Source organism: Salvia hispanica, chromosome 6 (assembly GCF_029641045.1).
Source record: "Salvia hispanica isolate PSC_SH4W2 chromosome 6, Shi_PSC_v1, whole genome shotgun sequence".
Lineage (NCBI taxonomy): Eukaryota > Viridiplantae > Streptophyta > Magnoliopsida > Lamiales > Lamiaceae > Salvia > Salvia hispanica.
This window is the reverse complement of record NC_142697.1, coordinates 47,363,032-47,382,498: the sequence shown is the minus strand read 5'-3', so window position 1 is coordinate 47,382,498 and position 19,467 is coordinate 47,363,032. Positions and strand designations below refer to the sequence as shown.

Genomic DNA, 19,467 nt, shown 5'->3' with positions numbered 1-19,467 from the left:
AGGGAGTGAATGTTTTGTATTTGAGTTACTAGAATCATGACCATATTCTCACGGGTGAGAAATTTTAGTATTGTAATAAGTTCTCAATACATAGTGATAACTTTACCGGCTCAATGCCATGATTTTTCCCTCCAATTACTAGGGCCTTACCAAGTGTCCCTATTTTATTTGATAAGTATTGATGAGCCCTAAACCCTAAATCTTAGATGATCACATGGTTTCAATATACACTTTCTTAGAAAATTTCAGTTGTCAACTTAAAAGTTTCTGTCACTGAGATTTAATATTCATTAACCCTTAGATGATTCAAATGGCCGGATTAAATATACAATTTATTAGAAATTTTCAGTTGTCAACTTACAAGTTTCTGTCACTGATTTAATATTCATTAACCTTAGATGATTCACATGGTTTCAATATACACTTTATTAGAAAATTTCAGTTGTCAACTTATAAATTTCTGTCACTGATTTAATATTCATTAACCTTAGATGATTCACATGGTTTCAATTTGAGCTGTCAACTTATAAGTTTCTGTCACTGATTTAATATTCGTTAAATTAATCATTAGATGATTCACATGGATTCAATAAATATTTTATTAGAAAATTTCAGCTGTCACTGATTTAATATTCATTAAATTAACCTAGACGATCCACATGGATTCAATATTATAATCCTTTCGTTCGCTGATAGATTTCTCAGTTGCTAATAGATTTCTCAGTTGTGACCGATTCGTATTTATAAAAAAGAGTGAACTACGTAAACGGTATCTGATCTTTCACTTTCGCACATAAATGATACCTGATCTTTATTTTATATCGTTTTTGGTACCCCTTGACAAAAATAACCGTATGTACTAAATATGTGATTTTTTCGTTATGGAGGATATTTTTGTAAATTTAAATCAAATAGAACCAAATATGTGATTTTTTTAACTTTTTTATTTCTTTTTTTTTCTTTAGTTTTATTCTTCTTCTTTCTTTTTTCTTCATTTTCTTCTTTTTTTTAGTATTTTATCGTCCTTTCTTCTTTCTCTTTTCCTTAGTTTAAGTTTCCTCTTTTTCTTTTCTTCTTTTTCTTCTTTCTTTTTAGTGTTTTATACATACATCTAATTGTATTCATAATATAAATCAATAACAAAACACCTAATTAAATTAATTATTTTAAGTAATTAAATTAATTAAATATTTTAATTAAAATTATTTATACTCATTTTAGGGTTGAAACACCTAACTAAAAATATTCAACTCTTTATCATTATAAATATAATTCACAATTTTAAATTTTGACTAAGACTATATTGATTAGTTATTAATTTAATATAAAATAATAATTATTATTTATTAATTATTACTAGTTTTTACTATTATAATAGTAATATTATTATAATAATTAAATATAATTATAACTATAATTATGATTAAATATATATTAAAAAATAAATTAATTATTAATTTATAACATCAAAATAGTAATATTAATATTGATTAATCATAATAGTAATATAAATAGTGAGGAGAATGAGAGAATGCATTATAATATCACTTTTGGTACTAGTTTTGTCAATGCCCAAAATACCCTTTATGACACAAATGGAAAAATGAATTTATTTAGAGGGTATTTTCGGATGAAAATTACATCAGATACCAAAAATGTGATTAATAGGTACCAAAAATGATATAAAATAAAGACCAGGTACCGATTATGTAATTCACTCTATAAAAAATTGATTATTTGATTTTACAGAAGAAAATGGTAGATAAAATTAATAGATTTGACTCAAATTTTTACAAAGTGATTTCGTAAAGTAGTAAAAATGAAATGAGTTACTCAACGACGGACAAATAAAAAGTACTTCCTCTATCCCAAAAAAATATGGGTTCAGTACAGGTTTTAATGCAAATTGTTAAAGTAAGATAGAGGTAGAGTGATAAGGTAATTAAAGTATTATTAGTGGAGAATGGATTCCACCTTATTAAAAAGAAAAGAGTTTACAAAATTAGAAATGCATATTATTATGGGACGAACTAAAAAAAATAGTAGTACATATTCTTGTAAGATAGAGGAAGTACTGAAACTTTGAAAGTGTTCCATCATGTTAGTTGTTTTTCCCTATTTTGTTGATTGCGTAATTTGTAATTTACTCGAGGACGCTATGCCACTTAATATATTCGTTTTGCAACTTGTATTTATCTAAATAGATGTTTCATTTATTGTTTTAAGAAACTATACAACTTTGTAAAAAAGTACTATTAAAAAAATTAGTAATATATGAATTTTACTTTTATATATTAAATTTATAATAAAATATAAATAAAGTAACTCAACGAAACATAAAGTCAACCTGCAAAAAAAATAAAACATATACTGACTGATATTTTATGTCAAATGGAGGAGTATCATCTTAAGGACACATGGTTTGAACGTTAATACTAATTCAACACAATTATTGAAGTTTCATCTATATAATACTCCATTCAGTTCCTAATAAATGTCCCATATTTAAATGATACAATAAAATAGAACAGCTGGGAAAATTTACTTCTCTATTCTCATAATCCTTAACAAAATTCCCAAATCTGAACCTTAAATATCTAAAGAGTGAATTATATAAATGGTATCTGATCTTTCACTTTTATACATAAATGGTATCTGATCTTTATTTTATATTATTTTTGGTATCTATAAATCACATGTTTGTTATCTGATGCAATTTTTACCCCAAAATATCCTCTAAACAAATTTATTATTTCATTTGTGTCATAAAGGGTATTTTGGGCATTGACAAAACAAGTACCAAAAAGCGATGTTATAATATCTTCTCTCATTCTCCTCACTCTTTAGAATATTATTATTAACCAATATTAATATTATTATTTTGATATTATAAGTTAATAATTAATTTATTTTTTAATATCATTTAAATATAGTTAATCAGGGTCTTATTCTAATGCTCCCTAATCCAAAATCAATACCAAATCTCCACCCTAGATTTTAAAATGAGTGGACGAGATTAAATCTTACGAATCTCAATAAATAGTAGACAAAATATTAACAAAAGGGTAATATCGTCATTATATTATCATATGATAATTTTTGTGAATGTTTTTTTATATCAACATAGTGTATTACAAATATCAACAATATGACATAAGAATATCAACACTAGTATAAGATAATATCAACACATATTTATTGAGATTTTACATGGTTTTATTGATATTTTTACATGGTTTTATTGAGATTTTTTGATGTATTTGTTGATAAAAATCTGGTTATCAACATTTACGAAAACTAAAATAAAAAATATCAAATTTCATCATCCGAACGTCGTCGGAACATATGCAATTGAGATCTCGTTGGAATCCTTATAAAATTATCTTTAATTTGATATATTTTTTGCGAAAAAATAATTTAAATCGAGAGAGTTACGTAAATTTAAAGTTTTAAGATGATTTTAATGAGAGGGAATCGGCATTAATACCCTCTAATTTTATTTATTAATTTTCTTAATTAAAAATATAATTCATATGATATTATTTTAACTACTAAATTTTCTAATCTAATGGCTAAGATTTAGTTTTAATCTGAAATTACTATTACTTAGCAATTGATCAGCCCACAGTAAGACTGATACAACTTTTATCTTTTTCAAAAAAAACCTTATTCCATGTTTTTAGGCCCAGTATATTAGAGGCAGCAATCACCGAAAGCCCATTAATGCAGGCCCAACATACGGGCCCGTTGAAGATATTATACATTACCTTTGTACTTTTTTGGTATTAAATGTCAATGTTATATGTATCAATTTAGGCTTTTTAGGGAATAAATAATATATAATTTATCATTTTAACTTTTAGTTCACTTTGGGGATTAAAAGTGGGATCGGTGGGTGCAATATCAGAGTTTCTTTGATAATTAATTTGAGGTAATTTAGCTCATGGAACTTGTTTTCTTCTATACATGATCCCTCGTTGTCAAAAACCTTTCTGACTTTTTGTTGAATTTTGACAAGTTTGCTAGACTTCTACTCCCTCCGTCCCAGATGTCTCAGTTTTCCATTTCGGTCTGTCCCACATAATTTGTCCCATTTTATTTTTACCATTTTTTGTAGTGGACCTCATATTCCACTAATTCATTTCTACTCACATTTTGTTATGAAACTAATATATAAAGGTAGGACCCACATTCCACTAACTTTTTCAACTCATTTTTCATTACAATTCTTAAAATCTGTGTCCGGTCAAAGTGATTCGAATTATCCGGGACAGAGGAAGTAATTATCTCTGACATTTTTCATTCTATCGTAGTTGCTGACGTGTGTCAATCATGCAATGAAAATAACCCGAAATGGAAAAATATAAGCTCAAATTGAAAAAAGTAACCAACTGATAAGCTGTTCCATAAAATCCGTAAACAATAATTGACCAAAGCTACAACTACTAACAAGAATTGAATGGTTTTGTCGTAATTGCTTAGACTGAAAATTTGTCTATTTTTACCTTTCAATACATTTTTTTAATATTTTATAGTCAAAGTAATGTATTCCCTCTGGTTTTATTATTTCCAACTTCCATAAATTAAAGTCTCATTTTTTCAAAAAAAGAACTTAATAAATAGATTTCATACTCTATTAAATTATCATAGTCGCATTATAAAAATAGACTAACTTTCTTCACTTACATTTTTTCTACAAAATCTAATATTTTCTAAAAATTTGTGTGTCGAACCAAAATAAGACTATAAATGACGGACTGAGGTAGTACTTCCTCCATCCCATTAAAAATGACTCACTTTCATTTTTGGTTTGTCTCAACCAAGATGACTCATTACTTAAAATGGAAACCCCTTTATCTCTACTTTATCTCCTCCCTCTTACTTTATTCTCTGCATTTAACACACAAAATAAAGTTGCATAAAATCGCGTGTCGCCCAAGAAAGGGGTTATCTTCCTTTGGGCGGAGGGATTATTTGTTAATACGCATTTAGCATGTATAAATTCAGCACATACGTTTTGACTAAATATTTTATGTACACGCGTCGATTCTGTTGATCTTACCGTCATGCAGTATTTTATATACATGAAAATGTCGGAAATATTAGAAAAACTAAATAAATGAAACGAATTTATTTTTGTCGGATGTATAAATTCTAATTTGACCTCTAAATAAATGAAAAATACAAGTGATGATAGCAGAAGAAATTAATTTTTAATGAATCTTTTCAATGCTTGAATAAATGAATACTAGTATTAGTTGAGAAGTTGAAATCTGCTCTTGACAAGCAGGAAGTCATGAACATGATTTTCTATGAATAGAATATCGGTAAAGGTAGTACTCATGCCGATTTATCCCACAGTCCAAAAGGTGTTTGCTGAAAGTCCTGTCCAAATAAATTAAAAAGAACAAAGAAAGCATGCCAATGCTCGAACGCACAACAGATGTTTGCTGAAATTCCCAGCATAATATAGTCAAAAAGTCAACCACAAGACCAAAACGAAGAACAGCTTGGGGGGGGGGGGACTGTTGACTTAGGCCCACCAGGTGTTCGTTGAAATTCCCGAACAAAAAATAGATCGCAGAAAAAAAGAGTACTCGATGACTTGACAATGGAAATCATTCCTTTTTGTGATCTTCAGCACATATGATTTTAAGTAGTATTTAAAATTTACAATATCAAGCAAACAAACTCCCATCGCTCAAAGTAAAGACTCCCTAAATCAGTACAGCACTTGCACGCAAAGGTCGCTTAACAACGGGAATCAGACACAAATGGTGTTTCCTATTAACCGTGGCACCAAAGCCCTCCGTCATATCCAATTCTTATGCTTTCATCCCATTTGGCATTTTCCAATCAAAATGATAGAGAAGCATTGTAAGTGGAAGCTCAACATTGGCAAGTCCGAACAACATGCCAGGACATATTCTTCGTCCTGCACCAAAGGGTATGTATTCGAGATTGCTCCCTTTGAAATCATGCTCGCTTCCCTCAAACCTCTCGGGTATAAACTTCTCTGCATCGTTCCAATACTCAGGGTCCCTTCCTAGTCCCCATCCATTCACTATCACTCTGGTTCCTACTGGGATTTCATAACCGTTGATTTCGCATCTTTGGGAACTCACTCTCGGGACTAGAATCGGCAATGGTAGGTGCAACCTCAGAGTCTCTTTGATGATTAATTTGAGGTATTTTAGCTCATCAAACTTTTCTTCGTCTATGCATCCCTTGTCATCAAAAACCTTCCTTACTTCGTGTTGTGCCTTGTTGAGTGTGGTCGGGTTTCTTATCATCTCCGACATTGCCCATTCTAACGTAGCAGCTGACGTGTCGGTTCCTCCAAGGAACATATCCTTAAATGGAAAAGATGTTGGAAAAAATGAAATAAGTGTATGTAAATGGAGAACTAGAACAATTATGTAAGGCTTATCAATAAATCTACTTGTCATCAATTGTTTTAAAATGAAATCCATGAACTTTTAACATGGTATCAATAGGATTTCCGATTATGCCTTAAACAAAATCGGGTTAAAACCGTTTAAAAATTGACGGAACTGTTAGCGTAGGACCAATTGTGATCCGAGTTGAAATGTAGGACCAAAATCGTAAAATGGGCATATGTTCAGGACCAGTTTTACCTTTACTCTTTTAAATTTATGCATCATTAATATAAAAATTGAAAAAACAACATACCAGGAGCACTGCTTTGACGTTGTCGATAGTTATAGTCCCATCTTTTTCAAACTTGAGAAGGATATCCAAGAACCCTTCAAACTTCGCATCATCATCATCATCATCGCCGTCGTCAGAGTTGGCTGCTGCTCTATGCTTCTCGATGATGCCGTTCAGCACCTCATCCGACTTGCGACGCATCCGTCGGATCTTGATCCATGCTCCACTGATCAACGGCAGCAATTTAACGGAAGGATAAAGATCCGCCAGCATGAATCCCGAAGATAACTTCAAGTATCCCACAATGATCGAAACCATCGCCTCGCGCTCTCCGGTTTTCGCCTTCACGGCCGCCCTCGAAGTGATGTCGTACATCGCCAAGTAAAGCCTCTCGGAGAGATCGATTGGCGATCCATCGGGAAGCGATGGATTCGCATAGATTTGAGCTCTCCTCCTCTCTTATGCTGCGGAAGGACTGCACGCGCTTGGCGTTCAGAAGCTCAGCGCTACAGATCTTCCGCAGCTGGCGCCAGTAGGCGCCGTAGGGGGAGCTGCCGACGCCGGTGCTGCTGTAGGAGAGCTCCTCCGACGTCAGCAGCGCAGGGCGGTTCGCGAAGACGGTGTCGTGGGTTCTCAACACTTGCTTCGCGAGGTCGACGGAGGAGACGAGGAGGAAGTGGAGCTCGCCGAGCTGGAGGTGCATTAAGGGGCCGTGTTTGGCGGCGAGGGAGCGGAAGAGGCGGTGGGGGGCGGAGGAGCGGAGCATGAGGTGGAGGTTGCCGATGAGAGGGAGGGGTGTGGGGCCGGGGAAGTGTGAGTAAATCTTTGCTGATTTTGAGATTGTTTGAGATTTGAGAAATATGAAGAGGAAGAGGAGAAAGGGAAGTAGAAGTGTGAGTGTTGATGGAATATCAAACTCCATAGTTGTGTGTTCAAATTTCTCATGCAGTGTTTGAGTTGAAATTGTTGTTATTATATACCGAAAATTTCAGCAGTAATTTGTTAATATCGGTCAAAGATTTAAGAGTGTCCACTAGAGTAGAGGCGGAAAAGCTACGCCACAGCCACAAAAACTTGTCCGCCTAATCATCAGAAAATAAATTAAGAAAATTTAAAAAAAAAAAACATTTTTGACCGCCGCGGCGGTCTTGGCGGCTCATAATAGGCCGCCAAGGAACCGCCGCTCCGCCTCGTCCACCGCCACGGCGCCCTGCAATAGACTGCCGCGGCGGTTCCACTGTGGACTCTAATATGTCCCACAATGTTACCCACTCTGTCCCTTAAAGTTTGTCCCATTTTTCTTATTTGACTTTTTACCATTTTTTGTAATGGAGTCCATATTCCACTAACTCATTCCTACTCACATTTAATTATAAAACTAATACTCCCTCCGTCCGTGAAATGTTGTCCAGTTTTGTCATTTTGGTCCGTCCATGAAAAGTTGTCCACCTTTTTTTTCTATTTTTGGTAAATGGACCCCACTTTCCACCAACTCTTTACACTCATGTTTTATTATAAAACTAATATATAAATGTGCGACGCTCATTCCACTAGCTTTTTCAACTCACTTTTCTTCACATTTCTTAAAACTCATGTCGGATCTAACTTGGACAATATTTCATGGAGGAAGGAAGTATATAAAAGTAGGACCCTCGTTCCAACAACTTTTTCAACTCACTTTTTCAACTCATTTTTCATTACATTTCTTAAAATCGTATCAAGTCAAAGTGGGACAATATTTGGAAAACGGAGGGACTAGTTTTTAATTTGTGTTTTTGGTTGACTATAAAGGTTTAAAAAATACTTTTAATATTGAAGTAGTCAAGCACGAGGTGTGATGATTGAATGTCTTGGCTATAGTGAAAGCTAGTGTACCTGTTTGTGCAAAGAAAATAAAATTTGTGACTATCTATTTTTCGTAGCTTTGACTAAAGATTGTAGAATTTTTAATCAAAGCATCTGTTTGGTCAAATAGTTTGTATGAATTAAATAACAGCCAGTAATCAGTATACACGTTTTGACTTGGATGCCTTATTGATAGGTTCACTCAAACCATCTAGAAGAGCAGATATAGGTTGGCTAGAAGGATGGCTGAATAAACTGAATCATGAACAAATCCACAAAATAAATTCACTTTCATTCTGATCAAATTACATTTAAACAAGAAGAGTTCGGTACAGAGTGAGCAGAGATACTAAATGCCAATGTCAACTGAAATAAAAGGTGAATAATGTGGTTTCTAACTCACAAATCTCTCACTCTCTTCTCTCATATATCTGCTTGAATAAGCAGAGATTATAGCTCTAAATTGCTTTGAATAATAGAGAGTAATATGAGAAAAGATGAAGACAGAGAGATGATCGAGTGTAGAACTTGAAATTTAATTTGTGATGATCACTCGATCTTAAATAGACAGAAAAAATACTAGCTTAACCACTAAAACACGTAATGCAGCAACTAATCCACTAACTAAGCAACTAATAAGACTCCTAAAAAATAGCAACTAAACTTGACTAGAAAGATACTGCAGAGAACAAGTCAAGACTTGCTGTTACAGATTATTCGAATAACAGAAATACTAAATTTGAAATACGAAACTTAAAATTCAAATCCAAGTCTAATTCACTTCACCACATATCTCCTCCTTGGATTAGACCCCTGGACACACTCCAACTTCATGAATGAGTTGACTGAACCTGCTCACAGCAAGAGGTTTAGTAAACACGTCAGCAATTTGATCTTGTGTTTTTGCAGTAGCTCAACTTCACTTCATCATCTTGCTGCACTTCTCTAAGATAGTAGATACTTAGCTTGAAATGCTTTGTCTTGCCATGAAACACTGGATTTTGTGAAATGGCAATAGCTGCTTGGCTGTCCACATGTAGTATTGTTGGATTGCTCTCCTTCATGCCCAGATCGATCACACAACAATTTCCTTAGCCAAACAGCATGTTTAGCAGCTGCTGTTGCTACTACAAACTCAGCTTCTGCAGTGGATTGTGCAACTACTTCTTGCTTCTTTGTGCTCCATGAGAAGCATCTTGATCCCAAAGAAAACAAAAACCTGTTGTACTCTTCATGTCCTCTGCTGAACCACCCCAATCACTATCCACATAGCCAACCAGCTTCATTTCTTGAACTTCCATAAATCTCACACTATAGCCTTGAGTTCCTTTCAAGTACCTAAGTACTCTCTTTGCTGCTGTAAGATGTTCTTCATTTGCACAGTGGAGAAATCGAGACAGCACAGCATGTTGAATATCCGGTCTGGTAGCTGTTAAGTACATCAAGCATCCCACCATCTTCCTGTATTCACCTTCAAGTTCTGACTCCTGCTCGCTTCCCTTCTCAACTTCTCCTTCTGATTCGCAGGAGTTGAAACTGACTTGCATTCACTCATATTGAAACGCTTTAGCACCTCCTTGGTATACTTCTTTTGACATAGAAAAATGTCACCTTTCTTCTGATGAACTTCCATGCCTAAGAAATATGCCATTTTTCCAAGATCAGTCATTTCAAACTCCTTCATTAATCCATCTTTTAGCTTCTGAATTTCACTTTCTTCATCTCCAGTAACTAACAGATCATCCACATAAATGGACACCACAACCAGACCACTCTTATTTTGTTTAAAATAAAGAGTCACTTCACTCAAGCTTTTCTGAAATCCGAGCTGCTGAAGATGAGCATCAATCTTGTTGTACCAAGCCCTTGGAGCTTGTTTTAAACCATATAAAGCTTTGTTGAGTTTGTAGACTTTCTCCTCCTGACCTTCAACAATAAAACCATCAGGCTGGTTTACATAAATTTCCTCACTTAGCTCACCATTGAGGAAGGCTGATTTTACCTCTAACTGGTAGACATTCCATCGTCTCTGAGCAGCAACAGCAAGTAATAGCCTGATAGTATCCATTCTAGTAACTGGAGCAAATATATCAGAGTAATCAACACCACTTACTTGAGCATACCCTTTGACAACTAGCCTGGCTTTATATTTGTTCACCGTGCCATTTGGATTCAACTTTGTTTTGTAAATCCATTTGACACCTATAGCCTTTTTGTGTGAAGGCTTATCCACCAGCTCCCAAGTATTGTTCTTGTTAATCATCATCAATTCTTCCTTCATCGCATTCAACCATTCTCCACTTGCTTTAGCTTCCTCTATGGAACTTGGTTCGATCAATGCTACATTACACCTAGCATAGATCTCACCAAGTGACCTGGTCCCTCTTACAGGTTCATGGTCGATTGATTCCTCAATCAGGAACTCAGTTTCAACTTCACCATTTTGCTCGTTTTTGCTCTTCAATGCAGTCACTTCTGGAGCTTCATTGTTCCCCTTTTCATCTCCTGTCTCCTCCCATTTCTTATCTTCAAAAAAGGTCACATCTCAGCTTACAATAACCTTATTCTCGGCTGAACAATACACTCTATAAGCCTTTGATTGTGGATCTATAACCCATAAATATTCCAGCCTTCTCTTTTTGATCTAACTTGTCTCTTCCAATTGAATAAGATAGAAACATAAACATCCAAATATTCTCAGATTACTGACATTTGGCTTGTAACCATGCCAAGCTTCAAATGGAGTGAGATTGGTAAGTGCCCTCGTTGGCAATATATTCAGCAAAAGCACCGCAGTATTCACAGCTTCTGCCCAGAAAGGTTTGGCCAGCTGTTTCCCATGGAGCATACATCTTCCCATCTCCACGATACTTCTATTTTTCCTTTCACTCACTCCATTTTGTTGAGGAGTGTAAGGAACGGTGAATTGGTGTTTAATACCAGCAGCTTCACATATTTCTTTGAATCTGTTGGAGGTGTATTCACCTCCATTGTCTGTCCTCAAGATCTTGATCTTGCAATTTGTCTCATTCTCCACCTCATGTTTGAACTTGAGGAAGATTCCATCAACTTTTGCTTTATGTCTAAGGAAGTTTACCCAACAAAATCGTGTAGAATCATCTATGATTGTCACAAAATACCTGCTCCCATTCAGAGACTTTTCTCGCATTGGACCACAAATATCTGAGTGGACCAGCTGAAGCTTTTCCCTCGCTCTCCAGCTTGATCTCTGAAATGGTTTCCTTGAAAGTTTCCCTTCCAAACAAGTCTCACAATCATGCATTCTTTCTTCCAGCTGAGGCATATCTTCTGCAAGACCATTTCTTTGCATATACTCCGGGCCTTTGCAATGAAAATGACCCATTCTCCTATGTCATAACTCCTCCTGTTCACCTTGCACACAAGCCATAGCTGTGCTCCCTCTTTTTGCAGGATCAAATGAAAAGACTTATTTTGCATTGGAATTTTGAAGAGTAATTTCTCATCTTTGCTGGAAATGACACATCTTTGATTTTCGAAAGTCACACTCATTCCCTTCTCCACCAACTGTCCTACACTTAGAAGGTTTTGGTCTAATTTGGGAACAAAGTAGAAATCAGATAATAGCTTCATACCTCCGGTTCCTTCAAGCAATACATTGTCTTTGCCTTTTACTTCTAGCAATTCTCCATTTCCTATCCTCACAGTGATATCAACATCTTTGTTGTCTATCTCAGTGAAGATAGATTAGTTTCCAGACATGTGGTTTGAACACCCACTATCCACCAACCATCCTTCACTTGTAGTTCCAGTGGCATGACACGAAGCAACAAACAATTGCTCCACTTCTCCTGTAGCAGCATGTGCCTCTCTTTGTGGTGAGTTATTCCCCTTGCAAATCCTTTCAATATGGCCCATCTTTCCACATTTTCTGCATTTAACATCTGGTCGCCTCCAACATTTAAAGAACGGGTGACCAGTCTTCCCACAATGTTTGCAGGCTTCGTTACTACCTTCTCCAGAATGAGATCCAGCAGCATCAGTATTGGATATTTTGGTGTCTGCCTTCTTCTTCCAGGGACTAACATGCTTCACTTTGGCTCGCATTGCACCTTCAATAGTTGTTTCACCCGACCTCAACATCTTCCTTTGCTCTTGTGCTTGAAGAGCATTCACAACTTCAGCAAATAACATCTCCGAGATTTTTTTGGTGTTTCAAGAGAGGCTATTGTTGCTTCAAATTTTTCAGGCAGAACATAGGAGTTTTTCAATCAGTCGTTCATCTCCTAGATCAGTGCCTAAAATAGCCAATTTGTTGCCAGTCTCCAGTAGCTTATCTGCAAATTCTTGAATTGATTCACCATCCTTCATCTGCAGCCTTTCAAGTTCCCGTTTCAGATTCATCACCTTCATGGCTTTGATTCTTTTGTTTCCTTCATACTCCTTCTTCAAGAACTCCCAAAAACTCATAGCAGAATCTAGATGCATGATTATGTTGAATATTATAGGAGTGACAGCAGCATATAGACTGGATCTCACCTTCGCTTTCCTGGTAACACGTTCCCTGTTAGCCCTGATTTGGGCTACTGTTGGATTGTCTCCCAAAGGAGGTACTTCGTAGTCATCCTCCACAGCCTCCCACAAGTCAGCCCCTTCCAGAAAGGCCTGCATCCTTATTTGCCAGATCTTGTAGTTGCTCCCATCAAGAATTGGAGAAGCAACACTCATGACTCCTGCAGCCATTAATCCAGTTTCCATCGCCCTTAAGATGCTAAAGGCTCTAGATACCACTTTGTGGTTTCTAACTCACAAATCTCTCACTCTCTTCTCTAATATATCTGCTTGAATAAGCAGAGATTATAGCTCTGAATTGCTTTGAATAATAGAGAGTAATATGAGAAAAGATGAAGACAGAGAGATGATCGAATGTAGAACTTGAATATTAATTTGTGATGATCACTCGATCTTAAATAGACGGAAAAAATACTAGCTTAACCACTAAAACACGTGCTGCAGCAACTAATCCACTAACTAAGCAACTAATAAGACTCCTAAAATATAGCAACTAAACTTGACTAGAAAGATACTGCAGAGAACAAGTCAAAGACTTGTTGTTACAGATTATTCGAATAACAGAAATACTAAATTTGAACTACTAAACTTAAAATTCAAATCCAAATCTAATTCACATCACCACAAATAAAGCCAGGGTTTGCCACTGCGTACCATTTCGAATTGGCAACCAAGATCGAAACGTATGTTGCTCCAGCTGTTGTATCTCGTACGATACAGAAAGAGTAACGTGATAGAGTGATTAATTGTAAACCATATACTTGGTGGTGGCACTGAATTTCTGATATCCTTTGATGACTTTGTTGACAGCGTCCAGAAAATCTTTCTTGGTGACCGTCTTCCTTCTAGCACGGATAGCGTACATTCATGCTTCTGTGCACACACTTCTAATGTCGGCACCTGAATGTCGGTGCACACACTTTTTACCATTTTTGTAGTGGAATCCATATTCCACTAGCTCATTCCTACTCCTATTTTATTATAAAACTAATACTCCCTCCATCCGTAAAATGTTGTCCAGTTTTGTCATTTTGGTCCGTCCATGAAAAGTTATCCACTTTGTTTTTTTTCTATTTTCGGTAAATGAACCCCAATTTCCACCAACTCTTTACACTCATGTTTTATTATAAAACTAATATATAAATGTGGGACGCTCATTCCACTAACTTTTTTCAACTCAATTTTTTTCACATTTCTTAAAATTTACGCCGGATCTAACTTGGACAATATTTCATGGAGGAAGGGAGTATATAAAAGTAGAACCCTCATTCCAGCAACTTTTTCAATTCACTTTTTAAACTCATTTTTCATTACATTTCTTAAAATCGTATCAAGTCAAAGTAGGACAATATTTAAGGAACGGAGGGACTAGTTGTTAATTTGTGTTTTTGGTTGACTACTAAGGTTTGAAAAATACTTTTAATATTGAAGTAGTCAAGCAAGAGGTTTGATGATTGTATTTCTTGGCTATAGTGAAAGCTAGTGTAACTGTTTATACCACGTGCCACTAACTTTTTCAATCCACTTTTTATTACATTTCTTTAAACCCGTGCCGGGTCAAATGGTGACAAATTATGGGGGACGGAGGGAGTACAATATCAAGCAAACAAACTCCCATCACTCAAAGTAAAGACTCCCTAAATCAGTAGACCACCTGCACGCAAAGGTCGCTTAACAACGGGAATCAGACGCAAATGGTGCTTCCTATTAACCGTGGCGCCAAAGCCCTCCGTCATATCCAATTCCTCATCTTTCATCCCATCTGGCATTTTCCAATCAAAATGATAGAGGAGCATCGCAAGCGGAAGCTCCACGTTGGCCAACCCGAACAACATGCCGGGACAAATTCTCCTCCCCGCGCCAAAGGGTATGTATTCGAGATTGCTCCCATTGAAATCATGCTCGCTTCCCTCAAATCTCTCGGGCATAAACTTCTCTGCATCGTTCCAATACTCAGGGTCCCTTCCCAGTCCCCATCCATTCACTATCACTCTGGTTCCTGCTGGGATTTCGTAACCGTTGATTTCGCATCTCTGGGAACTCATTCTTGGGACTAGAAGCGGCAATGCAGGGTGCAATCTCAGAGTCTCTTTAATGATTAATTTAAGGTATTTTAGCTCATCGAACTTATCTTCGTCTATGTATCCCTTGTCATCGAAAACCTTCCTCACTTCGTGTTGTGCCTTGTTGAGTGTGGTCGGGTTTCTTATCATCTCCGACATTGCCCATTCTAAGGTAGCGGCGGACGTGTCCGTTCCTCCTACGAACATACCCTTAAATGGAAAAGATGTTGGAAAAAATGAAACAAAATGTCTCACAGTGTAAATGGAGAACTATAACAATTATGTAACTCTTCTCAATAATTCTACTAGTCATCAATTGTTTTAAAATGAAATTCCATGAAGTTTTTTAACATGGTATCAAGAAGATTTCCAAATATGCCTTCAACAGAATAAAGTGATTTATCTAAATTTATAATGTGTTGGGCCAATCCAAGCCCACAATTGAATCGGGTTGGGCTTTTTTTTGGTAAATTTGGACTCTGCTTACTTCCACTTGATAGAAGGAACATATACTCCCTCCGTCCCCCATTACTAGACACGGTTTGACCCGGCACGGGTTTTAAGAAATGTAATGGAAAGTGTGTTGAAAAAGTTGGTGGGATGTGGGTCCTACTTTTAAAGTATTAGTTTTATAATAAATGTGAGTAGGAATGAGTTAGTAGAATACGGGATCCACTACCAAAAATGGAAAAAGTGAAGTGTGTCAAGTATTCGGGGACGGACCAAAATGGCAAACTGTGTCAAGTAATGGGGGACGGAGGGGGTATAAAATTATGTTAAAATCATAGTAATAAACTAATAATTAAAATATAGGATTAGTAGTTGTGGGTCTTATTTGGGCTGGTCCCTGGGCTAGGCTTATGATGGGCCTAAGTTGGCTATAGGGTAAAAAAATGACCCAATTGGAGCTCACGTCAACCAATGAGCCTATATCATGGTTTCACTGGTAGGCTAAGCCATACAAGGTTTAAGTCGTGCCGACCCAGTTGACAACTCTTACTCAAGTAATGAGTTACGGCCCGGAATAGAATATGATTCAAGTAATTTGGGACAGAAGTATTAGAATTTTAAATTCTAATTCTAAATTTATGCATCATTGAATAAAAATTGTAGGGAAAAAAAAAACATACCAAGAGCACTGCTTTGACGTTGTCGATAGTTAAAGTCCCATCTTTTTCAAACTTGAGAAGGATATCCAAGAACCCTTCAAACTTCGCATCCTCGTCCGCGTCGCCGGCTGCTCTATGGCGCTCGATGATGCCATCGAGCACCTCGTCCAGCTTGCGACGCATCCGTCGGATCTTGATCCGCGCCCCGCTGATCAACGGCAGCAGTTTAACGGACGGATAAAGATCCGCCATCATGAATCCCGAAGCTAACTTTAACGACTCCACAATGATCGAAACCATCGCCTCGCGCTCTCCGGTTTTCGCCTTCACGGCCGCCCTCGAAGTGATGTCGTACAGCTCCAAGTAAAGCCTCTCGGAGAGATCGATCGGCGATCCATCTCGGGAAGCGATCCATTCGCAGAGATTCGAGCTCTCCTCCTCTCTTATGCTGCGGAAGGACTGCACGCGCTTGGCGTTCAGGAGCTCAGCGCTGCAGATCTTCCACAGCTGGCGCCAGTAGCTGCCGTAGGGCGAGGTACCGACGCCGGTGCTGCCGTAGGCCAGCTCCTCCGCCACCAGCATCTGAGGCCGGTTTGCGAAATTAGTGTCGTGAGTTTTCATCACTTGTTTTGCGAAGTCGACGGAGGAGACGATGAGGAAGTGGAGCTCGCCGAGCTGGAGGTGCATCAGGGGGCCGTGTTTGGCGGCGAGGTCACGGAAGAGGCGGTGGGGGCCGGAGGAGGCGCGGAGCATGAGGTGGAGGTTGCCGATGAGAGGGAGGGCTTTGGGGCCGGGGATGTGTGAGTAAATCTTTGCTGATTTTGAGATTGTTTGAGATTTGATAAACATGTAGAGAAAAATAAGAAAGGGGAATAGAGGGATGAGTGTTGATAGGATGTTAAACTCCATGGTTGTATGTTCAAATTTCTCTTGTGTTTGAGTTGAAGTAGTTGTTATGATATATAAAAAATTTCAGCTGTCAATTTGTTAATATCGGTCAATGATTTATTATGTCCCACCATGTTAGTTGTTAATTTGTATTATTGGTTGACAATTTTAGATGTTGCTATGATCGATGAAAATTAAGGTTTAAAAACTACTTCTTTTGTGAAAAAAAGGTTGTATCGCCGACCCTCATGCGCCCCCGGGCCCGACATCAGTGAGGGGAGTAATTTTAAAAACTACTTTTAATATTGAAGAAGGAGGTGTGATGATTGAATGTCTTGGCTTTAGTGAAAGCCAGTAGTGTCTAGCTATTTTATAGCTTTGACTAAAGATTGTACTCTCTGTTACTCTTTGTGGAACATGAGACCCACCTTTTTATACTCCCTCCATCCTAAGATATTAGATCCACATTTTTTTGGCACGGGAATTTAGAAAGTGTTGTAAATGGAGTTGGTAGTAAAGTAAATTTTTACCATAAATAGAAATGGATCAAATATGTTGAGACATCCCAAAATAGTATATGAGTCTAATATCTTGAGACGGAGAGAGTATTAATTTTACAATAAGAGGTGAATTAAAGCAAGTTAGTGGAATATGAAACCTACTTACCGTGATATTGAAGTGTGGGTGTTATTATGGGACTGATCAAAATGGCAAAGTGTTACTCTTATCGTGGGACAGATGTTGTAATAATTTATAATAAAAGTAAAAAAATCTAAATCAAAGCATCTGTTTGGTCAAATAGTTTGTATAAATTAAATAGCACGCAGCATGCACGTTTTGACTTGGATGCCTTACACTGATAGGTTCACTCAAACCATCTAGAAAGATATAGGTTGGCTAGAAGGATGGATGAATAAACTGAATCATGAACAAATCCACCAAATAAATTCGCTTTCATTCTGATCAAATTACATTTAAACAAGAAGAGTTCGGTAGAAGGATGGCTGAATAAGCAGAGATACTAAAGCCAATGTCAACTGAAGTAAAAGGTGAATAAAGCCAGAGTTTGCCACTGCGTACCATTTCAAATTGGCAGCCAAGATCAAGACGTATGTCGCTCCAGCTGTTGTATCTAGCATACGGAAAGAGTAACGTGATAGACTGATTAATTGTAAACCATATACTTGGGTGTAGCACTGAATTTCTGATATCCTTTGATGACTTTGTTGACAGCGTCCAGAAAATCTTTCTCGGTGACCGTCTTCCTTCTAGCACGGATAGCATACATTCCTGCTTCTGTGCACACACTTCTAATGTCGGCACCTGAATATAGACAGAGAGCCAGTTAGCATCCCATCAAATTAATATGGCCCATCTTTCCACATTTTCTGCATTTAACATCTGGTCGCCTCCAACATTTAAAGAACGGGTGACCAGTCTTCCCACAATGTTTGCAGGCTTCGTTACTACCTTTTCCAGAATGAGATCCAGCAGCATCAGTATTGGATATTTTGGTGTCTGCCTTCTTCTTCCAGGGACTAACATGCTTCACTTTGGCTCGCATTGCACCTTCAATAGTTGCTTCAACCGACCTCAACATCTTCCTTTGCTCTTGTGCTTGAAGAGCATTCACAACTTCAGCAAATAACATCTCCGAGATTTTTTTGGTGTTTCAAGAGAGGCTATTGTTGCTTCAAATTTTTCAGGCAGAACATAGGAGTTTTTCAATCAGCCGTTCATCTCCTAGATCAGTGCCTAAAACAACTAATTTGTTGGCAGTAGCTTATCTGCAAATTCTTGAATTGATTCACCATCCTTCATATGCAGCCTTTCAAGTTCCCGTTTCAGATTCATCGCCTTCATGGCTTTGATTCTTTTGTTTCCTTCATACTCCTTCTTCAAGAACTCCCAAATACTCATAGCAGAATCTAGATGCATGATTCTGTTGAATATTATAGGAGTGACAGCAGCATATAGACTGGATCTCGCCTTCGCTTTCCTGCCTGTTAGCCCTGATTTGGGCTACTGTTGGATTGTCTCCCAAAGGAGGTACTTCGTAGTCATCCTCCACAGCCTCCCACAAGTCAGCCCCTTCCAAAAAAGCCTGCATCCTTATTTGCCAGATCTGGTAGTTGCTCCCATCAAGAATTGGAGAAGCAACACTCATGACTCTAGATATCACCTTAAGATGCTAAAGGCTCTAGATATCACTTTGTAGTTTCTAACTCACAAATCTCTCACTCTCTTCTCTAATATATCCGCTTGAATAAGTAGAGATTATAGCTCTAAATTGCTTTGAATAATAGAGAGTAATATGAGAAAAGATGAAGATAGAGAGA

At 37.0% G+C, this 19,467-nt stretch overlaps 2 protein-coding genes and 1 pseudogene across 3 annotated transcripts; all 3 read right to left on the bottom strand.

Annotated features, from left to right (window-relative positions):
* Window positions 1-5,558: 5,558 nt before the first annotated feature.
* Window positions 5,559-7,594, bottom strand: LOC125204937 (desmethyl-deoxy-podophyllotoxin synthase-like; annotated as a pseudogene). The gene is made up of 2 exons (XR_016133022.1): window positions 6,694-7,594; window positions 5,559-6,353 (listed from the first exon to the last, which is right to left on the bottom strand). The product of XR_016133022.1 is annotated as a desmethyl-deoxy-podophyllotoxin synthase-like (transcript).
* A 5,147-nt stretch (window positions 7,595-12,741) lies between these two features.
* On the bottom strand, window positions 12,742-13,254 carry LOC148924060 (uncharacterized). The gene has a single exon (XM_089061674.1). It carries the CDS (start codon window positions 13,252-13,254, stop codon window positions 12,742-12,744), a length of 513 nt encoding a protein of 170 aa, XP_088917800.1.
* Window positions 13,255-14,499: 1,245 nt separating this feature from the next.
* Window positions 14,500-17,155, bottom strand: LOC125207014 (desmethyl-deoxy-podophyllotoxin synthase-like). The gene is made up of 2 exons (XM_048106224.2): window positions 16,262-17,155; window positions 14,500-15,341 (listed from the first exon to the last, which is right to left on the bottom strand). The coding sequence occupies exons 1-2, from the start codon at window positions 17,147-17,149 to the stop codon at window positions 14,706-14,708; spliced, it is 1,524 nt and encodes a 507-aa protein (XP_047962181.2). The 5' UTR covers window positions 17,150-17,155; the 3' UTR covers window positions 14,500-14,705.
* Window positions 17,156-19,467: the final 2,312 nt, after the last annotated feature.